The 17,781-nt window shown below is 27.0% G+C and overlaps 1 protein-coding gene across 4 annotated transcripts in view; it reads right to left on the bottom strand.

Moving 5' to 3' along the window:
* LOC136091425 (TNF receptor-associated factor 5-like) overlaps positions 1-17,781 on the bottom strand; it is a 113,524-nt gene that overhangs the window by 93,107 nt on the left and 2,636 nt on the right. For 3 of the 4 annotated variants that reach the window (XM_065818998.1, XM_065818999.1, XM_065819000.1), the window contains exons 2-4: positions 5,878-5,932; positions 5,401-5,505; positions 2,585-2,749 (exon numbers count right to left, since the gene is read on the bottom strand). In XM_065818998.1, coding sequence (XP_065675070.1) covers positions 2,585-2,749; positions 5,401-5,505; positions 5,878-5,932 — 325 coding nt within the window. The remainder of the gene's footprint in view (positions 1-2,584; positions 2,750-5,400; positions 5,506-5,877; positions 5,933-17,781) is intronic. The other variant, XM_065819001.1, reaches the window with a different exon arrangement.

The raw sequence follows: 17,781 nt of genomic DNA, 5'->3' as shown, positions 1-17,781 counted from the left end.
TCTCATAAAGAGTCTAGCGCTTATTACTTAGAATGAATCGAAGTTGCAGTTTGTCTTTCTTTCTGCAGGAAGCATACAGGTCTTGCATCACCTTGATTGCACGTTCAGCTATCTGATTACTTCGTGGTATGTCGATGACGGATGGCTCTTTCTTCCAGTGATTTTTGAATGACTGCAATGCCTTTTTGTAAGGCTTCAATACATCAGATAAATTCTTGAAGTCATTGTCATTGTACTTTTGACTACTAAACCAATGTTCTGCCCACTCATATGAAATGAACCTGCAAACCTTCTCCAAATTCTTTCTCGCTTCAGGCATAAGAATGAACGCCAGAATGGCGAGAATGGCTCTTGAGTTCCATCTGGCATTGCTCATATTAGGAATGTTCTGAAAGTGAATCAGAGGGAAGTTTCTTTGTTCTTCATAGAACCTAAACACTCTTGTTAAATGGTACAAAAACTTCATATCGTCTCTCCACCCTGATTTATCAAGAATTTCTACAGTTCCATTCACAAACTTATCCTTCAGTTCATCATACTTATTCAACAGTTCAGACACAAATGGGTATTCAATGTTTGGAGATTTGGTATCACCCCCAAGTTCTTCGTCCATCACCAGACGGAGAATCCTGTCTAGTACGTGATGCTGACAACCGATAAATTGTGGTATTGTGACACCCTTTAATTTAAACATACGTTGCAACTTCACAACAACTCCATTTCTCTTCCCAGTATTGACGTTTGTTGTATCAGTAATGATCATCTTAATTGAATTCCACAAATTGTATTCATCAATAAGTTTGGCAATTTTTTCAGCAACAGTTTCAGCTTTGCCATCTTTTAAACGCAGTGCATCAAGTTTCACGTCAGTTCTTTCATTCTGAAGTACAACTACCTGATATTCCTTATCATCTATTCGTTTGCCGTCAAAGTGTAAGGACCACTGTTCCTTTTTAAGTTGTTGTATCATTTCTTTTTTTAATTTACCTGCCTCTTTGAATATGGACTTGTAAATTGCTGATTGACTTGGAGTTGGAATATCAATACCTTGTTGTGATAATACATTGCATATTTTAGCAGCTTTCTTTGTGGAAACACCACTTGATGTAACCATACTTACAGCAAATTTACTTTTGTAGTGCTTTCTAGTTTTTTTCTGAGTGTCCTCATCATCGTCTTTATCACCGTCGTCGTCTTCATCATCTTCACTCTTACTTTTGCAGTTTTCAGATTCAGTACCACTGTCTGTGGTAGACAGGACTTGTGATGTGGAAGGTATTGCTGTTCCAGACTGGACTTTTCTTCTCTTGGAAGGGTGAATGGTTTCTTTACTTGCCACTTGTCCTGTTGAGTACCCCACCTGTCCTTTACTTTCTTTTTGTAGGTGGTATAGACGTTTATCTTCCGAGGATAACCACTGGCCATTCACTTTCGTGATGTCAAATAATGCATTGAGAACATCATATTTTCCACGCTTGACACATTCATCATAGACCTTCAGCACCTTCATAAGCTTTGCTCTTATCACTTGATCAGACACACGTGGAAAATTCAGTTTATTGTCCCACAATTTTGTAATTTCCTTAGAAATTTGGTCTATTCGTTCTTTTCTTCCTTTAACATATGCTCTGAGAAACTGGTATCTTCCTACGATCTGCAATTGAAGTGGTATTCTGGATTTTTCATCGAGTGAATGTTCTTCTACAGCCACGCTTCCTCTTCTTCTGTGTGACTCTTGAAATCTCACCAAATTTTTAGTCCAAGTCTTCTTGTTCTTTGTTACTGTGGTATGACTTTTCTTGTGAGACATCATATAATATTGTTTCGACTTTATGGATAGCTGAGCGTAAATATCCGTTTAATAAAGTCGTTTAATTAATAAAATACTTTAACTGTATAGTAATCCAAATATAGTTCGATAATCCAGTCAATGTTGATAACAGTTCGATAATCCAGTCCGTATCCTAACGATAATGCTACAACTACTTATACTTCGTACACTTACAGCGTCTTTAGTTCGCTACAGTAGTTCCTTATTAGCTCAGTTACACGCAGAGTACTTCATAGAACTACTCACATTATCAACACTGAGCTCTGACAGCAGCTCGCTTATATAATTATTTAGAGCTTCCAGAATGTTCTACTAAGTTCTATAATCTTCTACAGTCTGTTACAGTCGTCTATATCACCGTGGTAACACAATGACGTCATCACATAACAATTCCAAGTATTTGCCGGCACACGGCCGTTTCGTTGCCATGGTAACGTGTGGCGTTATATTTATAAATTCATAACAAAATAATGAAATAAATAGAATTAAGCTGAGAATTAAGCTTAAGATTAAAACATCGGTCAAAAATGAATGTATAAAAATGGTAAATCAAATTTTTATTTTGGGGGTGACCTTTTTTTGTTGCAGAAAGCTATTTGGGCCTTTTTTCATGATTTTAGGTAAAAGTTCATCGATTTATGATACAGGAAACATTTTATTTGAAAAAAAATTAAAAAGTCATATCCCTAATATACATATATATAAATATAATTGTATATTTTAAAAAATAACTAAAAGAATAAATGTTTTTACTTGCTTTTCACAAAAAAGAATCTTTTGATTGCAATGTTGACAGTTAATCAAACGGTAAATGCATTTTGTTTCCATGTGATCACTTAGTTCTTTACGCAAAATTGAAGTAGTACACTGTTCATTAAGGCATTTTACCTCTTCGTATTCACAAGATCCTAAATGGCTCTTAAATAAAAATTATATTTAAATTATTGCAAATTATTTGAAGTTTACGCTTATTTTTAAACTGCTCTGTTCTTAAATGTTGCTAATAAGCTTTTTTTTCATTGATGTTCAGTAGTTTTTCTCATTAAAATTTTTGAAGAGAGATATCTCTGGAATAAAATATTTTTAACAAGAAATAAAATCATTTAAACAAGGAATAAAATCTAATGGAAAATACTAAAAAGTTTTTTGCTTAAAAAAATTAAATATGTGGAGGGTGGTAGATTATTCGATTTTTTAAATTATTTGATTAACGATTAATTTTAATAAAATTAATTTATTCGTTTCAATTAATTTTTTTAATAATCTCTACAGTTTATTTTAAATATATTATATATTAAATACAACTTATTATTATTTTATTTCTTTTTTTTTATCAGATATGATCTCGAAAAATATAACTTATTAACAGTGTCATCATTCAAACTAGTCCAAAACTAAATAACAAATAAAGCAGCTGCACTTAAACTTATCGCGCCATTAGGAAATGGTGGGAGGTTTAGTATAATATTGCAAATTTGTTCTAAAGAGCTTGGCCTTTTTTCAGTGATTTTAAATGCTCCAAACATTTAAAATCACTAGAAAAGGCCAAGATCTTTTTCAGTAATTTTAAATACAAGTCAAACTTTCTTGTAGGGATGACTTACAAGTTAGTCTTTTTGTTCTTCTTGTTACTAAAGTTCTATTTGATATCATTTCTGCTAATTCTTCAGCTTTAGTTTTTTATTTATTTGTTCCACATTACAAGTAGATTTAATATCAGATTAAGGTGTTACTTCTACTTCCTCTTTTAAAAATGATTGTATCTATACTTCTCAAGCTAATTTAGCAATTTCATTTTTATTTGGTTATTTTCAAACATTTTCAAGTTAATTTGAACCTGATTTAAATTTATCTGAACGTAAGCATAGCATAGTAAACCAGCAATATTATAATTTCTTCTTTCAGTAATTTTTTCAGAAGCAACATTTTATCATTTTTGATCGATGTTAGCGTAATTAATCTTTAAGATTTTGAGAAAAACAAAACAAGTTTAGAAGATTTTTTCTCAGTGTCATAACATTTAACTTACATAATGAAGTGCTTAAACAATATCAGAGATGTTTTTTATTTTTTTATTTTGATGAGATCTTATCTGTTCTGGATATTTCAACAAGAGCATTTTTAGTTATATTTTTTAAATCCAGGAATTATTTTATCATACTGATAAGAGAATTCCATCTAGTTTTAGTATCCAGATTAGGTCTAAGCTTTTTTCCTAAACTGAATCAAAAGATGTTTGTATCAAATTTTTTAATTTTACAAATATGAAAGCGTATCATTTTCATGTGGTGATTTCATAAACAGCTTGACATTTTTACGATTCTTTAATTAAGTTATACCACAGTCCTTGTTAAAATTTTAAATTTTAAATTCGTATTTCATCGTTAACAGAACTCATACTCTCCTCATTCCAGAGTTTTTCATTGATATTATTATCATCAGGATTGGAACAAGTTTTTTAACTTTCATTTTCCTTTTCATCAAATAATTTTTTTCAGGTGTTTCTGTTGCTTGATCTTTTTTTTATAAAGAATATCACATACCGCAAAATTAACTCCATTTTAAATGCAAGTTAGTGAGTAACTTTCAGATCTCGTCTTATTTTTTGCATTACTGGTGCACCATAAGCAGCACACCCAAAAATATCATTGATCTAAATTGAGCTGAAACCATACAACTTTTCAATTACAATAATAACTGCTCGTTCTGAAGGCATTAAATCATTTATTCTAATCAGTCCACGACCATAATGAAAATTTGTCTGAACAACATAGAATAAGGCACCAGCTAGTTACACTTGAAGTCAACTTATAAAGAGAAATTGAAAACCTCTCTAGAGTTTTTTTATTTTTTCTCAAACTCTTTAGCAATTTTTATTTTATTAAGCATGCCTAGTTAATAACAGTTCTCTTTATAGCATGTCGATAGTCAAGAGTTTTAAGTACCTGAGTTAATGAAATATCTTCAAAATTAGCCGATATCGCAAAAAGAGTACAATCTATAGCTGTTAAACCAGCTAGTACATATTAAGCTTTCCCTGTTTTATTATGTTAGGTAGCAACTCTTTGGCGTAAATGTTTTGTCTTTTCTGAAACAGTTTTAGCCGGAAAAATTTTATTATTATGCTCTAAACGATATAAGAAACTTGAAGTCGATTAATGGAATTCACGTTTGACTGAACATTTTTTCAAAAATATAAGAACGATTTTTTTCCATACCTTGTTGTAATTCGCGGTAGTGCTGATTTACTTGTTAACATTTATAACCGGTACCGGAAAATGGAAAACAAATATGATGTTTCTTAACAAAATTTCATATTGCAATTATAACAACAAATCATAAATAAAAAAATTTTTAACAATGTTATAGTTTTAAAACAAAGAGTTATTTAATCAATCGTTTGTTAATTATTCGATTAACAAACGATTAACATTTCGATTAACAATTAATTTTCATTAGTTAATCGTTTATTGTTTACTACTCCCTCTTAGATACTTTAGAAAACCTAAAGTTAATTTGCTCCATTTAAATATTTTAGATAAATTTACAACAAAATTTAAAATACATACATTAATTGCTTTTAGTTCTCCGGTCCATTGACATTTTTTTAAGAAGTTATTACACATCACTTTTAATTGCAGAATATCTCTTTCAATAGCTTTATCGCGAAAAGTCTATATGAAAAAATGTTTTATCACTTTTGAATAAGGAACTATTATAAAAAAATGGATTTGCCTACTTTTTATTATCATTTTTTATTTTTATTTATTTTTTTTTTTTTGCCGTTTAAATACATAAATACAGTAGATATAGTATAAAAAAATGCAGACGGCCGGGGCAAGAAGAAAAAACAATTTGTTTTATAAGCCCCAAGTTTTCCCAAATAAACTATATCAATTTACAAAATGATAGCGTTGAAAAATTATAGCAAGACTTCCTTTTTAAAAAAAATTGTAAAACAGTAAAATAAACATAAAGTAAAAAGTAAAAAGTAAACCATGTAAGTAACTAAATTGAAAAAACTAATTAAAAAAAAATAAAGTTACCTCCTCAGGTTTCAAAATAGTATTGTCTAATGGGCAAACTAAAACTCCATTATTTCTAAAACAGAAAAAAGCTTGCTATTTATAAAGGTAAGTTAGTTTTATTTATTGATAATAAAAGTAATAACTATTTAAAAACGATGATTTCAATTCTTGAGTTTTAATTAATATAAAGAGTTTATTTTAAATACTCTTTTATGTTATTTATTTTGTGTCATTTTGTTTAGCTCTGTTGATAGAGTATCATTTGAGACAAATTTTACTTAATTACTCATTATTTTATTTAACCCAACTGCCTAATTACTTATGCATTTATTTTGCAGTTTTAATTTTGCAAAGATAACGCATGGTAGGTATACTGGATTGATTATTATTGTTATTATTATTGTTATTATTGTTATTAGTTATTTATTCCGTATTTATTATAGGGTTAATTGATTATTTATCGAATTTGTATTATTTATATTTTAGTTTAATATTCTTGGCTTTTCTTTCTGGGCTTTATTGATTCCTCTTCATACTTTCTAACTGAATATTTTAAAACAGTTTTAGCTATAACAGTAGTGAAGTAAATAAAAAAGACAAACAAAAAATTATTTACTTGTGTATGTGTGGTCTGTTCGCATTTATTACAATTACAAACGTAGCAGAAGTCAAAAAAGTAAGTTTAATACAAGTTATTTGTTTCATTTTTAAAAATTAAAAGTAAGATAAAGTCCAGTATATTCATAAAATTTATTGCGTTATAATTTTCATTTTGTTATTTATTAAAACGTATTAAAGTTAAAACGGTTTAAAATCGCTTTTCGATTAATACGTTTTTAATTTAATACACTTTACCGCGATCGGACAAGTTTTTAATAACTAAACAAAAATGGCAAAAAATGTAATGACTTCGCAATTAAAAGAAACATTAGACTTCACGAGAACACATTTATTAAAATAATTATTCAAAAAATTGAAAGATTAGAAAAACATATTGATAAGTTTAATGGCGATTTTTTTAAACTGAAGCAAACGGCTTGAAAGTAATAGGGAAGATGGGGGCGCATTGATCGCCGCGGCAGTATGATCTTTTGGCTTTTACTCGTTCATTTTTGCCTTACTAGAAGTGAGGTTGAAATTTAATTAGCCATTATGCTTCCCTAATTGATTATTCGTAATATTTTTTCATAAGGTTATCAGCGTCAAAAAAAATAAAAAAAATATTGTTTTTCGTCATAAAAAGTGATTTTTTTAAATCGTACTATAATTCAAATATATTTTTATTTAGATGTCTGTATGGGTTAACAACAATTTTATTTTAAATTTGTAAGTGTTAGGTGTATAATATAATATATAATTTTTATTTGGCTGCAATTTATACAGTTGATATTGCTATCAATATGTTACCTATACCTATTGGGGTACATTGATCTTTGACAATGCGGGGCCCATTGATCGGAGGATCAAAGTGCCCAATACAAGACGAAGTGCCCCATGTTTTTGTTTATAAGCAATACAGTTAAACGAATGGAATTGTATTTATAATTTAAAAAAAAACTATATATAAACAAACAATAGCTTTTAGCATTTCATTTTTTAAATCTACATATGTTATAAGCTAGTAATAATAATACTATTATTTTATAATATCAAAAGAATAATACTTAACATAATAATTAAAAAATATGTAACATAATATTATTATGTTAAATATTAGCATTTATTAAAAACATATGTTTTTATTGATATATTTTTTTACAGATCTTAAAATGGTTAGAAATAGAATTAAAAAAACAAGTAAAGTTGCTATACCAAGTGAAACAATGAAAGTAGCTGTTAATAAAGTTTTAGAAGGAACACAACTGAATGTTGTAGCACGTCAGTTTAACATAGATAGAATGACTTTAAAAAGATATTGTCGTAAAAAGAGGCTTAATCCAAATGAAGCTTTCAAGCCTAACTACAACAATAGACAAGTTTTTACAGCAGAAGATGAAAAAAGTTTATCAAGTTATTTACTAATTGCATCAAAAATGAACTATGGCCTTTCAACTAGGTCAACGCGATTATTGGCATATGAATTTGCTTTAAAAAACAATAAGATATGCCCATCATCATGGATCAAAATTAAATTACAGGCATTGATTGGTTGCAAGGTTTTATGAAAAGACAACCAGAGTTGTCTCTACGAACACCTGAAGCAACGAGCTTCGCTCGATCAACAGCTTTTAACAAACACACTGTAAGAGAGTTTTTTCAAAATCTTAAAACGGTAAGAATTCGATATAAATATAATCCTAACTGTATATATATTGTTGTTGAAACTGGTTTAACAACCGTTCAAATGCCGGTAAAGGTTTTAGCTGGTAGAGGAAGCAAACAAGTTGGAAGAATCACATCTGCAGAACGAGGAACATTGGTAACTGCATGTTGTGCCTCTAATGCTATTGGAAGTTCCATTCCTCCATTATTTATTTTTCCTAGGGTAAAGTTTCATGATTACATGATTAAGGAAGGACCACCTGGATTGTGGGATTTGCAAATCCTTCTGGTTGGATGAACTCAGAAATTTTCATAGAATGGATTAAACATTTTGTTAAATATTCAAACTGTTCTCAGGAATCTCCAGTTTTGTTACTTCTCGACAGTCATGAAAGTCATATTTCTGTTAAAGGCTTGGAGCTTGCAATTCAACACGGAATTACAATGATAAGTTTTCCTCCCCATTGCAGCCATAAATTGCAGCCATTAGATAGAACTGATTTTGGACCATTGAAAAGGTTTTACAATTCTGCATGTGATAATTGGATGGTTTCAAACCCAAGACCAATGACCATTTATGATATTGTTTCAATAGTTCGAGAACCGTATACAAAAGCTTTCTCACCATCTAATATACAGACAGGATTTAGAGTAGCTGGCATTGAGCCATTCAATTCTAAAATTTTCAAAGATGACGAATATTTACCATCATCAGTTACAGATAGAGCTGTTCCAGATACAGTTACTATCACTCCTGTCAACAACATGGAATCTGAAATGATACCAGCACGTGTTAATCACATAGAGTCTGAAATAACTATAGTAAATATTGAAACAAGTATTTTAAACAAAGTGTCAACAAGTGTTGCTTCTATAATCTCACCTGAGGTTTTAAAACCTTACCCAAAAGCATCTGCCAGAAAAAAAAATGTTAAAAGTAGGCAGTTAAAAACAAGGATCTTGACTGATACTCCTGTCAGAAATGAAATTCGTTTGTCAAAAGAAAAGAAAATTTTGAAGCAAACCAAAAATCAACAAAAAGTCTCCACAAAAGATAAGAAAGAAACTAAGTATTACTTGCTTAGGAATAAAAAACAATGTAAACCAAAAGCTGCTTCACAACTTGACTTTCACAAATGATGAAATATTCTTAATCAAAATATTGTACTTTTAACAAGTTTTGTAAACTTAAAAGTTGTATTCTTATTTCAGTCTTTATATTTCAGTTCTTATAAATTTCAAGTTGTTGTAAAGTTTTAAACGTATATAAAGCGGGTAGCTTATAGCTGCTGTGATTTATACATTTTTTAATTAAAAATTAGACTAGTGGGTTTAACTGCTATATTTAAAAAATAATTAAAAAATTTAGATGTATTATATGTTATACAATATTACCCTTTGACTAAATTATTTACAAGATTTAGTTATAGAAAAGTTAAACGTTTAGATAATATTACGCATATAAGATCAATGTGCCCCAAGTCGGAGATCATAGTACCCCATAGTTTGGGGTACATTGATCTTTCGAGAGGGTTGTTTAAAAGTTAAAATTATTCATGTTTATCATTTTTTTAAATCAAAATATTTATATATTCCAAAAGCCAGATATTTCTACATGTGTTTCGTAGTTAATAAGTTTTTACATCTCTTTCAGGTTCTGCGCAATTTTCAAAACACTGCTACGGCGATCAATTCGCCCCCATCTCCCCTAATTGAAAAAGAGGGATCGAAGGCTGATTGGGCAAAACCAGATAAAAAATTAGAAAATAAATTACCCGTTAATATGAGTGACACATTGGCTGAGATTGAAGACCAAAGTCGGAGAAATATTTATAGGATAACCGGTATAGAAAAATCAGTTGATAAAAGTTGGAACTATTGTTAGGAAAAAGTTTGTGAATTGATAAAAACAAAACTTTATATTCAAGGTGGATTCATTATTGAACGTGCTCATAGAGTTAAAAAAATGATGAAAATGATACAATCAAAAAGTGCATAACTATAGTGGTCAAATTTTTAAATTTTAAGGACAAATCAGCAGTGTTCATTATTATAAAACTTTAAAACGGATTCCAGTAATTCTAACGTATTTGAATTAAGTTATGATTTTTTCCAAACTGGTTTTTATTTAATAACCAATCAGTTCCACACTTAAATTACTTTAGTGATGCACATGCTTTACGAAGGAACTGCTCCTACTACTATGCCGATGAAATAAAAGAATTTCTTAAATTCACATATATTAACTTTTTTTATATTAATATAAGAAGCATTTAAAAAGTTTTAAAAATTTCTATTTAAACTTGAAAGAATCTCTTAATATTTTTAGTTAAACTTGCATGTCTGAAACCTAGTGTAACTCTGATAAATCTAATTTGAACTCTAATATATTTTTACCAGGTTTCAACATAATTTCCTTAGTTCGAAAAAATAGTAAGCGAGGCGGTGGTTTAATAGTTTATAATAGAGAATGATTGCAGTATATTACTAGGCCTGACATGAGTCATTCTGATGACGATAATGAGGTCATAACAGTTTAAATCCAAACAAAAAAAAAACAAAAAAAAAACTTATTTTTAAGTTGTTGTTATTGCCCGCATTTGGGCAGAATCAAAAATTTTCAAAAATTTTTAAATGACGTTTTAAAAAAAAGCATTCATGAAAATAAATTGTTCTACTTAATAGATGACATTAACTTGGATTGATTATGGCGTTAAAAATTTTTTATTGAGTTATTTGAACTCGGTGTTTTTCCCATAATTAACGAATCAAGAAGAAAAACTCTAACGTCAAAAACTTTAATTGACATTATTATAACAAATGATGTTTTCAATATATTTTTTAAAAAAGGCATTTTTAAAAGTGACATCACAAACCACTTCCTTATTTTTTTCTCTAACAATATCGACACAGATATATCTCAAAAAAAATTAACTTTTAAAAAACAATTTTTTTCTACTGCTCATTTAAAAACCTTTAAAGAACAATTATCTTTTCTTCATTAGAAACAAATAAATAGCTGTGCTGACACTAATTTGGTTTATAATACGCTTTTCAAATCGTATTTTTTAACTTTTAGTTTTTCTAAAATTTTGGTTTATAATACGTTATAAACAAAAATTTAGTTTATAACGTATTATAAACTAAAACTTTAGAAAAACTAAAAGTTTAATGTTGCCATGGATCACAAAAAAACTAAAATAGAAAAAAAAAAAAAAAGACATAACAAATTTAATATTTTAATTATTAAATCGAGTAAAAAACATCGGTAGCAATTAGGTAGCAATTAGGGTTGCAAAATTTCCAGAAAATTTCTGGAAAAATTTCATGTATTAGTTAGGCGGTTGTTATGGGCAATTTTATGGTAAAATATTGTGAAGCAGATCATACAAATTTTAGAATGCCCCATTTTAAAAACACTTTTTTTGGTATTTTTTTGAGTTTTTTTTATTCTTACTATAAGTAGCAACTAAGATCATTTTTTGCTTTTAAAAGACAAAAGTATAGATAGAAACTTTATTAATTTAAAGGGAAAAAAAGATATTTTACAATACCTTTGCGTTTACGGAGGATGAAATGCGAAGGTTTATTAAATGAAGCCTTAATTAAAATTTAGCTTTTGACTTTTAGAAATATTGGAGCATTTATGTATGATAGGATTGTTCTAAAGGTCTACTTCCAACTTTCTATTTTTCTTCGAAACAGGAAAGAAAAGTTAAAAATAATCACGCAAGCTTGCGTATTATTAATTTTATCTTGTCTTGAGCAAAACTAAGCATGCTATCGTGATTAGTTCTTACTTGAATTAAAAAATTATTTTTCAGTGTTGACTTTCAAAATTTTATGTTGAATAAATTTCCTAACAAGAAAATTAAGACCATTTAAAACATCAGGCAAGACAGTTAAGTTTTGTTGATTTGCTAACTGAGACAGTCTTGCATTCTTCACTTTTCACATAACTCTTCTTTTTGTTTCAAAATCAAAATATCTCGTTCTTTTCTTTCTTTTAGCAAAATCTTTCTCTCAATGGGCTTTAGAAAACTCCTTGTTCTAATTGATTGCAAAACTTATAATTAGTTGATTACAAATGTTCCTAATATTTTTTTGGTTTTGAAGGTGTCACCTAACTATACATATTCATTATCTGCTTCTTTTGAAGTCAACCACATCTTTGTTCTTAATTTTAACAACTCATTTACCAAATTAGCTTATTTAAAGAAAGCTTTTTTTTCTGCTGATTTTTTAGCTTTATGTTTTTCAGACAGTCTTTCACTAATTTCAAACTTTAATTCTAAATGACGTTGTATACATTTATTCATTATTCATGCAATTGATTTTTCCTCACGAAGGAGTGCAATTTTTTTGTCACTTTTTTCAAGCCTATCTATCAAAAGTTTAACTGTTTTATTAAGGTTTTTAATGACTTTATTAAATTAATCTTTTAATTCTTTTATTTCCTTGTTTTGTTTCTTTTTTAATTGTCGAATCTTTATTACTTGCGTGTAATAATTTATATGTCCTTCTTCAGTCGTTGGATGCAAATGTTTTTTCCGTATAACTATTATGAACTTTAGCTGATTTGAACATATTTTTACAATTGGATAAAGCAAGTTTTTATCTTTTAAGACAATTTTTTGAGGTTCGATGTTTCAATTTTCTTTTTTTACCCTTTGTGTTATTGTTCTCACCTGATATACATACTTCAAAATTATTTTTTGAAATAGGCGGTATAAAGGACATGAGTTTATATATATCTTTTTTAATGCTTTTTTTAACAATTTAATTTTATCCGTAACAGTTTTAATTTTGTTGTACAACCTTAAATTATTTTCGGTTACTAAACACAAATTTGAGAATCGGCTTCTAAAATTCGAGCAAACCGTTTTTAAACATTTATCATTCAAGCATAAATACTAATCATATTACTCTTTATTATTCATTAAACTGAAGCTAATTTTATGCAAATAATAATATCAATATATTTATTTATATAGTAATAAGTTGCTATTATAATTTTTGCCGAAATTTTGATAAAATATTAAGACGGACGGAAAAACAAATACGATAAGATTTAAAAGGTTTCAACTTAATTTTAAAATTTAAGCTGAAGTGCCGAAGATCAGTGAAAATCTGGTTTTTTTAAAGGTATTTTAGACCGCCCAATTTATCACAAAACTAGAAAAAGTACATAGAAACAACGAGAAAACGTTAAATGTTATTATTAAGAGTGCTAGAGCGCAAATAAAATAATTACAAGCTAAAATAATTACCAAAACTTTTTTAAAGTTGTTACTACAGTCAGATAAAAATTTATTTAAAAATCTAGCAGATATTTTATGAAAGTATAATCATTTTACTTTTCGCAAAAGTTTTTACAATGACATGAAAAGTGAAAAAAATTGGTTTAAAGTTATTCTGGAAAACCTTACTTTATAAAAACCTGCGAAAACTGTCTACGGAATTTGTCACGTGACTGAGTACCTAATATAGTGTAATTTTTAATTATTTATCATTAAATAATATACTTTATCAAAATCAATACATAATTAAAAAAAGTAATTCAACCCAACACGCTATACTTCAAATTAACCGCAATGTTGCTGAATCTTTTGAAAAATCTCAATATACGTTAGGTGTTTTCATTAAGTTATCAAAAGCCTTTGATACCATTGACCACAAAATCCTTTTTAAAAATGTAGATTATTATGGAATTAAAGGAAATATTTTAATGATACGTAAAAGTTATTGAAGCAACCGTAATTAGTTTGTTTAAGGTAATACAACTGTCTCTTCCAATTTATTTGATAAAACATTTGGGGAACCTCAAGATTCTCTTTTAGGACCTCTTCTTTTTCTAATTTACACTAATAATCTCCCAAACGCCTCAAATTTAATAACAGTAATGTTTGCCGATGATAATCTCTTTTTATCTTATAACAACATAACAACATTATTCCAAAATATGAAAATTAAATTAACAAAAGTTTCTGACTGGTTTAAAATGATTAAGCTGTCACTAAATGTTAAAACATTTAAATGGATACTTTTTCATCTAACTTCAAAAAAAAAAAACTACTGCCTCCTGTCATGTCCTTACTTTTTATTTTACAAAATTCAAATAAAAAAAGAAATAGTTACTAACTTTTTAAGAATCAATATTGATAAAAACCTCGCTGGAAATATCACATTAATTTGTTGTGCAACAAAGTTGTTCGAAATTTAAGAGTAATATACCAAGCTAGAAATGCTTTAAATAAACACAGTTTAACACAAATATATTTCCTTTTATTTATCAGCTGAATATTTTTAATATACTTTGATTTATGTACAAATGTAAAACCAACGTATCTCTTGTTTCTTTTCATATAAATATGAATCATTATACTTTAAAAGATAAAAATAAATATAACTTAAGAAATGATAATCTAATTTGGCAACCTTATTCTTTAACTAATTTTGGAAAGTCACGTTTTTCATTTCGAGGAGGCTTTTCTTCGGAACTAAATAGTTTTGAAAAATTTTGATTCTTCCCATCAATGGAATTGTTTTTCATTCAACTTAAAACTAAAAGAAGTTATTTTATCTTTTGAAGACATATTTTTATATTTTTAATTTCTTCTGAAAATGAATATAAAGCTTATTTCATAACGTAATATGTAATAGATATCTGATCCATTTCTTATGTGTATTTGTATATAATATCTAATATATAAATATTTATATATATATATATATATATATATATATATATATATATATATATATATATATATATATATATATATATATATATATATATATATATATATATATATATATATATAAATATATATATTTATATATATATATATTTATATATAAAAGTATCAAGAATTTCTTTATACCAACGTTGCTTATATATTCTAAAGAAATTTTTTGTTTTTAATTTTACATTTCATGTTAACTTAATGTACTTAATATTCACGAGCGGTTCTCGATGATAAGACCGTCTTGGTAAAAAGATAAAAAGGTCTTCTGCAAGTCTCCGCATTCTTTTTTTTTGTTTTTATTTTTATAAATGTATATTTTGTTATATTTCTTTTATTGCATAACAATTTTTATCTTAACTATCTTATTGTATAAAGTTATTGAATATTTAAGAAAAGAAAAAAAAAAAAAAAATATGTATATATATCTACAATAACTGATTATTTTTTTAAGCGACCAAAATGCGACATTAAAAAAATAAAATCTGTCAGCGCACAACCAATAGAAAATGAATATAGCCAGATAGCAATAAATATGTCACAAACATTTAAAACTGACAGTGATGAGGAAATAAAGGCATGTTTTCGTAGCATTTGAATGTGTGGTCTGTGGCTGAGTAAAAGAATTACCCCTGGCTTATATCTCATTTTGAAAAATAAGGGTGTCGTTAGATTTTAAAAAAATTCTCTGGAAATTTGTTTAAAAAAAAATTACACGCTTCATGCATTGTTGAATTTTACTGGCGTCACTTTAATTTTTTCTATACAATTTGTGAGATAGATTGTTTTATTATTATTTAAAAGGTTACGTTTTTTAAGGCTTAAAATTTTAGGTTGATCCTCCAAATAGCTATAATCTTTCTTATGTTTATATATATCGGGAAATGTTCACTAATATCAATCTTAAACATACCTGTCTCAAATGACGATTTTAAGTAATTGTTAATAAAAATTAAGCAACATTAGGCAGGTCCGTTTTAGGGGTCGGAAATCGTATAACCTTGCCACTTTATTTTACCATTCTACGTTGTTATACAAGACAATTCCAAAAAAAGTTTTAAAAAAAACCTAACTTTTCTTACCTCTCTAAGGGCTTTAATATTTTAAAAAAGTCATTACTGACCAACTATTCGTTAAATTGTTATCTTAATTGGAGCAAGGACTAATAGTCCTTGCTCCAATTAAGGTAGCAATTTAACTAATAAGTTTTTTTGGCTGAGCTGGCTGTACTATTAGAAAAGATGTTATAAAATTTGAGCACAAAACTTACTCAAAACTTGAGCGCACTTGCTTCAGAAATAAAGGACCTGTGATTCAAACCCCACCTCTGAGCAAGTTTTGCAACATCGGTTAGAAAGGAGGTGTGAACTACTAATTAAATGCTTATCTGCGGTGCTCTGCGATAAGACTGATAGGACTTTTTGGGGTACCTAAATTAGGATAGGAAAAAAAAAAAGGTTAAATTAAATAAAATTTCTCGACATAACACATTTTGAAATATGATCTGGTTTCTTTTGAAGACCTGGTTTTTAGTATGTTTTTAAATTTATATTTATCTCAAATACTCCTAAATATTCATTAAAAAGCTTAATAAAAATTGCATTTAAAAAGTTCGTTGAATATGAAATCCAAATATCGTACTTAAGAAAGATAAAAAAAGAAAGTAAACTTTTAAAAATATGAAAGGCTTTTACTAAAGGTTTTACAAGCATGTTTTGTAAATAATAAACATAAAAAATTCGTTTTAATTTTTCTATAAAAAGTTAAACTTTTCTTACAATATATTAAGTATTTCTTTATACCAGTTATGTTTATAAAATACAAAATTAATCCTGTGTTCCTTTAAAAGCAGTAAAATATCATGCAACTTTTCCTCTTTAATTGTTGAATCAATTAAGTCTTTTACCAATTTAATAGCTCTTTCACAACAGTCATCAACACAGACTAATCTTTTTATAAACCTTAGCATATTTTTACAATCAGAGTCCACAAATTGGATGGACTTTCTAACCACTTTGATGAGTAAAGAACTGTTTTAAATATTAGCCAAGAATTTTGACCAACGTAATCATTAAGTTTCGAATTTGCATTCATTTCTACAGACTCAAACTTTTCAATTTTAAAGATTTTGGGTAAATTTGTTTTTAACAACTGCTGAGCAACTTTTTCAATAACTTTATTGTCAAGGTTTTTATAAAGTAAAACTTCAGTATGTAACAAGGTTATATATATATATATATATAAATATATATATATTCATATTTATATATACATGTATATACATATATATATATATATATATATATATATATATATATATATATATATATATATATATATATATATATATATATATATATATATATATATGTATATACATATACATATACATGTATATGTATATACATATATATATATATATATATATATATATATATATATATATATATATATATATATATATATAGTTCATTTATATATATATGTATATATATATATATATATATATATAAATAAATATATATATATATATATATATATATATATATATATATATATATATATATATATATATATATATATATATGTATATATATATACATATATATATATATATATATATATATATATATATATATATATATATATATATATATATATATATATATATATATATATATATATATATATATATATATATATATATATATATATATATATATATATATATATATATATATATATAAAATACAGCTCAAAAAATTAGCACACATTAGATTTAAGTTGCGTTTTTTTCTTTAAAAATGAAATAAAAGTAAAAAACAAAAAGTTCAAGGATTTTTAAAAAACGAAACATATTTCTTTGGTCTTTTAGTTACTTAAGAGAAAAAAAACAAAAAACAAAAACAAGTGC

Source organism: Hydra vulgaris, chromosome 15, assembly GCF_038396675.1.
Source record: "Hydra vulgaris chromosome 15, alternate assembly HydraT2T_AEP".
Taxonomy (NCBI): Eukaryota; Metazoa; Cnidaria; class Hydrozoa; order Anthoathecata; family Hydridae; genus Hydra; species Hydra vulgaris.
This window is presented reverse-complemented; position numbering and strand designations above follow the sequence as displayed.